At 48.1% G+C, this 7416-nt stretch overlaps 1 protein-coding gene across 1 annotated transcript in view; it reads left to right on the top strand.

Annotated features, from left to right (window-relative positions):
- The first annotated feature begins 351 nt into the window (after nt 1–351).
- Nucleotides 352–7416, top strand: part of KAZN (kazrin, periplakin interacting protein) — a 204778-nt gene continuing 197713 nt past the window's right edge. Inside the window, exon 1 of the mRNA XM_048326397.1 lies at nt 352–1221. Coding sequence (XP_048182354.1) covers nt 1101–1221 — 121 coding nt within the window. The 5' untranslated portion in view covers nt 352–1100. The remainder of the gene's footprint in view (nt 1222–7416) is intronic.

Below are 7416 nucleotides of genomic sequence, written 5' to 3'. Positions count from 1 at the left end.
AGAGGGAGTTTTTGAAATAAAGATGAATCAGCGCTGTCAGACTTTGCTGGGAGTTAACTCTTGGCCCCTTTTCCCTGGAAACAGCCCTGGCTGGTGCTCACACTGAAGGAATTCCAGCCAGGCATCCCTGCGGGATGCAGAGCCACGGGCACCGCGGGCAGGTTTGAGAGCCAGAGCTCGCGTCTTTCCCCGTTTCCCTGGAGCATCCCTGCGGGCAGGCGGGCGGGAGGGGGTTAAGGTAGCCGGAAGGGGGTTAAGGCAGGCGGTTCGCTGCTCCCTGCCTGAGTTAGCACCACCGAGTGCTTCCAGAAGCGCTCCGGGAGCAGCCGCTGCATCCGGGCAGAGGGAGGAGGGCCGGGCAGCCACTGCAGCAGGGCAGAGGATGTTACTTAACGTGCCTCCAGTCTCCTCCCCCTCGCCGGAGTGGCTGAGGGAAGGGGGGAGCGGGCTGTAGGGAAGGGACAAGCGGCGGGGAGTGATGCCGGGAGCCCCCGGAGCCCAGCCCGCCCGCCGCAGCTTCGGCGCGGCCGGTCCCACCCGCGGCTGCATCCGCTGGAAGCCTCCTCTGACCTCCTGAGGCTCAGCTCGGGCTCCAAGCCCTGGGAAGAGGCGGAGAAAGATCTTTCCGGTGCTCCGGCATCCTCGGTGCCCTCGCAGCGGGTGGGCTGGAAGGACGGAGGCTCCGCGCCCCGGCGTGGGAAAACTCCCGTGTTCCTGGAGGAGATGTGTCCGAGCCCACGGACGAGGTAGCCGCTGGGTTTGGACATCTCGGGAGAAGAAAAGAGCCTCATGACTTTGCTCTGACCATGGCAGATACCCCAGAAAGGGCCAATCCTCAGTGCCCGGTGCTAATTTGCACCTGAAGCCACTAGACCTGCCCAGGACACACGAGAACCTCCTGGAAGAGGCACAGACGTTTGGTTTTCTCAATGAAAATACTGATGACACTCAACTGAAAACATGTGTGCTGTTCCTCTCCCTTGAGAAGAGGGAAGGGAGCATCCTGGGATTTCGGGAAGAGGCACTAGCGTTCCTCCTTGGGTGGCTCCTCCTGCCCGCTGAGGACCTGTGGGGGACAGGAGGTCTCGGGGCTCTGCTCCATGACAAACACTCAGGACTGCAGGGAAGCCATGGACTCCCCTCCGGTGACCTCCAGCCCTGCTGCAGGGCCCGTTACCTTCTCCCAAGTTTTTGGGCAGCAGTGCCAGCTCATGGAAGCAGGTAAGAGAGGAACATGCACAGGCACCACCTTGTCATCCTACATCCCACCTCCTGGTTTGCAATGTCCTTGCTGTCCCTTTCCTGTTCTGTTTCCCAAGTTCTTCCCTAAAATCTGGTGTTTTCCAAAGGGAAAATTGGGGTGACCCCTTTTGCATTTGCACACCTGCCTCAACTACCCCTGAAACCACTCAAAAGCTTTGTGCCCAATCATTTACAAACAGGAGCAAGGGTTGGGATGACTCTGTGGGTTTGGGTTAACATGGGCTGGAACAAGCTGCTCTGTTCCTGATGGTGGAAGTTACTGTTTGGGTGTGAGCAAAACATGTGTGGTGATTTTTGCATTTCAATACAAAGGCATTTAAAGTGGAAGTTGATTTGCTGCTTTGGAGGGTGATTGCTGCAGCATGTGGCTCTCTGCTTTGGTATTCAGCTCTGTGAAGGACAAAGTGGTTTTTTTCCGTGTCTTTCCCTGGCTGTTTGTGTTACTGTAGCACCTGGAAGCTCTGTTCCTTTTCCCAGGTGTTTTCATACATTTCTAACTCTCTACAGATGGGCCTGGTTATTTCTTATCTGTGCCTTTTGGCTGTTAAATAGGTGGTGTGTAACATGACTAATCCCAAATTTTCCATGTTTGCCTCTTGCTCCTCACAGATGCTCTGAAGCACCAGTCCATGAAGTGCCCCAGAGATGTGCACTCACATCCTCCTCCTTCATACCTGGTTCCCCAAGTTTAAGAGATTGGATAAGGGATTTTGCAAGATTTACTCCTGTTTTCCTGTCCCTGCTGATAGGTTGCCCTGAGGAAGGATGTGTTTGTTTACTTAGAGCCGTGAAGAAACCTGGGTTTCTGCAGTGATGCCAGAACTACACTTGCTCTGAATTTTTAGGGCTTGTTTTACTCAGATTTACTGGTACTTTCTTATTACTGCTTGTGCTGGTGCGGATATTTGGCAAATTTGTCCTGCAAAGTGTCCCATCCTTTTCCCTTCTCTTTTCTCTCTCTTCTATTAGCCAGTTCTGGAACTAATGATGTTTGGATTGTATGTTTCTACTGAGGTGGTGACATTAAAAATATTATGTATGAGAGTTTCCTGCAGATCTCTGTGGGACTTCTGCTCTGCCTGTGGTACTTTCACAGGTAGAGCTGGGAAGATGACTCATTAGGTGACTAATTAGCTGACTGTTACTCAGTTAATCAAGTCTGAGATCATGCTACTGTCTCCAAGAAAATGTCAGGCAGATCTTCAAGAGGGTTTGGTGTTAAACTTTCCTATTATGCGTCCTGGGATCAGTCCAAAAGCAGTGGATCCATTGTGTCAGATCTTACCCAAAGAAGAGATGTAGGAGAAAGCCCTGGTCCTGGGTGAGTAGTTTGTTTCCCAAATTAGCAAGACCAACGAGGTGGGGAAACACAGGTGATAGTCTTAGTTTGGTTTCTTTTCCTTTGCCTTTCTTAGAGGGAAATGTCCCAGAGGAAACCTGGGACTTCTGGATTTTCAAATCCCACCTTAGTCAGTCAACCAGAAGATTTTCTTCCCTCTAGTGGATCACCTTGGTAGGATTTTCTAGATGTTTTCGCAGGTACAAGGTGAGATGCAACGTAAGGATGGTTGCCATGGATGTCAGTGACATCCAAAGGGATCAGTGTACGCTCAGCACTCCTGAAAGCAGAACTTCAGCTGAAGTGTCTGTGGATGTGTCTGTGTTCATAGGCCTTGCAGTGTGGGCAGGAAGGATGCCCTAAGGAAGTGGGAGTGGGTACAGGTTTGGGACACCAAGCTCTGCTTCCTTACTTGTGTCCTGTGTCACTGAACTGACATTTGGGAGAGAGCCACAAAAGGTCTCAGTGTGGAGCAGGGCTGTGCAAATGCCTTTACAAACCATAAAAGCAGACCTTGCTCCTGTGATTCCCTCAGCGACAACCTCTGAGGAGCTGTGAGGAGCCGAGTTCTGGCCCAAACAGTCCAAATCTCACAAGAAAGATTTGTAGGCACCCAGTACCACATCACTGTCATTGGTGACATTTGGGCTCCTCAATGACGCTGGGATGTGCTTGAATGATAAAGGTGCTGGCCTTAATTAAATGTCAGATTTTGTGCCTGGAGAATTGCTGAGCTTGAGATAGATCACAGGCTTGACAGCACACTTTGATGTACCACCTGCAACAGTCTCGTGGTTTTTATAGCTTCTGCCTGTGGTGTAAGGACACTTCTCCAAAGCACCTGTGAGAAGAGCTGGGCCCTGCTTGAAAAATGTGCTTTAGGCTGTGTGCAGTATTATCTGTTCTTGATGGAGAAATCAGAGGGTGTGTGGTGCTCCCCTGCAAACATGTCCCTTTCTCCCAGTGCTGCTCCTCAGTAACTTGCTCTGGAAACCGAATACTGAATGTTTGGAAGTCAACTTCCCCCTTGCCAGCTGTTCCTTGTCCCCACTGATGTAAGACTTGAAAAGTTGGGGTTCTTGTGCAGCTGATTCTGCTGCTGATTATTGGTTGATTATTCATGCATAGCTTATGGAGATTTCAGTAGTCACAGTGTCAGCCTGTGGGTGTGTTGGCACATGGGAGCCCTGCTCCAGAGCTGATTTGCCCTTTGCACAAGTCCTTGCTCCGTATTTAACCTCTGGAGCAGCGTTTGCTGGCACAGTACACGGGATACTCTTTGGAAAGTTATTTTTCTACCTTCCCATTTTATTCTATTGCCTCTTACCTCACCAATTGACTACATCTCCACAACTTTGTTTGCTGGGATGTGTTCCTGGTGGTCACCTGGGTGTTTATTTGCCCTGAGTGCAGGGAACAGTGGGGATGTGGAGGCTGCAGCTGGCTGAGCTCCCTGCTTTGAGAGTTCACTGACAAAACTCCAGTTTCCCAAGGCAGCAAATCCTCGCTCTTGCAGGTATTAAATTTGGCTGATGCCTGAAGGATCTGTCAGTGTCACCTGGGGACATGGTCACCTTTAGAGGGAGTGTAATTCCCAAAGGGGGGCTGTAATTCCTGCCTGGGATCACTCAGGGAATAAGGTTTCTGTTTCTTTGGCAAGCCATGCAGGGTGGGTGTTTTTCTGCCTTTTCCAGCCTAACTACAAGGCTGATGATTTCCAAAAGGAGTAATTGGGAAAGAGGCTGGCTTCACAGCCCTGTCCTAAATCTTCTGATCCCAGAAGAAATTCCTGCCTGCCAGGCAGTGCTGGAGGATCTTTCTTGCTTGAAGCACAAATTCGGATCTGGCACAGGTTTGTGCTATAAATTTTGCTAATACCCGAATGAAAGACTCTAGTCTTTCATTTTAGAAAGAAAACAACAACAACAAAAAAAATGAGTCTGAAGGATTTATTATTGTCACTACCAAACTTAAAAATGAGGGTTACTAAGACTTTGAAGGGTATTTCCCATCTGATCTCCCATGAAATATTGAATATATGGAGCGAGACCTGATCTCCAAGAGAGCTGAGCATTCTCTGGAAGAATTAGGCTTAGTAGAGAAACCATTTATTTTATATATGGGCAAATTCCAAGCAATTTGTTTGGCATAATGCAGTTTTCTGGACTTACTGCCATGCATTATTCTCTGACTCACTGCTCCATTAGATTAATTTTCGTTTTCCTTCCATTCCTTGGCTCTCAGATGCTGCTGATTTGTTAGGCTCCCAATATTTTTTCTTTGTATCTTGCCAGTTAATTTTCCATTGGTTATGAAATAAGGAACTTGATTCAAGATGTGACCAGAATGAACAAGAAAGTAATTTGAAAATCATCCAGACCTTAGGATTTTGCAGTGAACCTCTTCCATATTATCTTTCCATTACATATGTATTATCCATTACATGCATTCTGTATTCCACTCTGGTGGCTGCTCCCCAAATGGATGTGAGTTTGGTTTGGCTACCCAGTAGAAAATTAAGGACATGATACAAAATTCTTAGGAGTTCTTCTATGGAAATTATTGTTATGTGGCTCAAAGCTTTTGCCTTTCCCCCCCTAGATCTGTAGTTTAGCTCTTGATCCAGTTTCTCTCAAGGGGAATGTGAGGTGAGGTTGATGTGGCATTACCTAAGCAAAATATTTGTCATGCAGCATGAAATCCCTGGAATCTCGTCTGATCTGGCATCCTCTGCAAAGATTTTGTTTTGCAAACAAAGCATGGAAGACAAAACACAGAATTCCTTCATCTGGTGCTTGAATATGGTTTTTAAACAAATAAAATAGTATTTTAAAAATATCTGCTTTGTACCCCCTGACTTGGGTGAAGGTTTGTTCAGGAGCTGGGCTCCTCGAAGCAGAGTTCAAATCTGATGAGCGTTAGATCTGAAAAAACTGATTTATGGGAAAATTTCAGCCCCTGAGAAGATGTAGAAGGAAATCTCTGACCTTCCAAACTGAGGCTGAGATGAACATTCACCATCTGTGCTCTCGTATTTTGTGCCCTTTAGTCCCTTGTGCATTTTTCCATGCTTTAATTAAACAGCAGCCAAACAGGATCTGGTTTCAAACCATGTACCTGGAGCTGAGACAGAGCAGAGGTGATGCAATTTCACCTTCTTCCCAAAAGCTGAGTTTAGCAGTGCCTGTCAGGCACTGAGGGAGGTGGCACAGAATCCCAGACTAGTTTGGGCTGGAAAGGACCTTATTCTCCAACTCCTGCCATGAGCAGGGGCACCTTCCGCTATCCCAGGTTGCTCCAAGTCCTGTCCAACCCGGCCTCGAACACTTCCAGGGATGGATTAATCTCAAAACTGTGGTAATTTCTTCTGTTAGGTTTCCTGAATTACAACACTTTGTGAGCTCAGGCTCCAGCTCCCAGAGCATCTGAGCAAACCTTTAGTGACAGCTCTTCTTGCCTCACGTGGACAACAACAGAAAAGAGCATAAAACTTGCTTGGCTTGGTTGGTTTGAGGCCACATGGAATCAGGGCTGGGAATGTGTTCCCTGGCACTTGGCGCATCAGGTTTCCTACGTTCGTTAGTCTGTAATAAATCTTTCATGGTAACAAGCTGTCTCATTTGCTCTCCCAGGAGAAGAGGGGGTGTGTGGATGCCGAAGATGTTTTCAAACATGGTTGCAGCAGTCTGGCTTAATTACTGTGCCTCAGGTTATATTAACCAGCTTTGGGAAAATAAGAAACTGGAGCAGGTATCAGGTGGGTGAAGTGAGATGAATTTGGTGATCCCCAAGAGCCTGGTCCTCCTGGGTGGGGAACTGCTGACCTGATGAGTTGAGGCATCACTGACTTGTGATGACCTGTCAGAATCCCGAAATGGTTTGGTTTGGGTTGGGAGGGACCTTGAAGCCTGTCCCATTCTACTCCCTGCCACGGGCAGGGACACCTTCCACTAGCCCAGGTGGCTCCAAGCTCCATCCAACCTGACCTTGGACACTTCCAGGGATGGGGCAGCCACAGCTTCTCTGGGCAACCTGTGCCAGGGCCTCCCCACCCTTTAGAGGAAAGAATTTCCTCTGTATATTTAACCTAAATTTCCCCTTTTCAGTTTGAACCCGTTCCTCCTTGTTCTGTCACTACAATGCAGGCACCTGAGGCTGTTGTGCTGCTGGCCAACCCTGCAGACACCTGGAAAACTGCTGACCTGAAGCATTATAAAATTGACAGTCACTTTGTGTCAGGGGTAGAAATGTTGGGGTTTTTCCTTTTACTAAGTCCTGCTGCTCTTGAGTGGAGCTGTGGTCTGGGTTCATGTGCTGGTGTTGTCAGACTTCAGCAGCTCAAAAGCAACAACATGAATCTGTGCCCACCACTGTGGTGCCTGAGAATGTGTAGAAAAAATCCCTGCCAACTTTCTGTGCACGGTACTGCCAGGCTGAATCACCTTGTGTGTGTTGGTATAGAAAGAGGTGTCATTTCTGTCAAAACCAAACCCATTTTTCTGAGATGACAGTAAGTGTATCAGAAACAAACTGCTTCAGAAGCCCCTGGAGTTTTGTGTTTTAGGGAGAACAGGATAATCTGATCCTCTCCAGTGCCAGCTCCAGCACTAGGAGGAAACATCATCTACCTCTTCCCAGAAAAGCAATGAGTAAAAATCCTCCGTGACAGGCGATGCGCTCCTGCCTGAGCCAAATAGATTCAGGGGCCACAGAAATGAAATGGGAAGATCACTAACATTTTTCTTTTCTACCCAGTGGAATGAGCTGTTATTAGGGATAAAAAGAAGTGACATTTATCTCCCTCTTTTCACTTC

This window comes from Corvus hawaiiensis, chromosome 22, assembly GCF_020740725.1.
Source record: "Corvus hawaiiensis isolate bCorHaw1 chromosome 22, bCorHaw1.pri.cur, whole genome shotgun sequence".
Lineage (NCBI taxonomy): Eukaryota > Metazoa > Chordata > Aves > Passeriformes > Corvidae > Corvus > Corvus hawaiiensis.
This window is presented reverse-complemented; position numbering and strand designations above follow the sequence as displayed.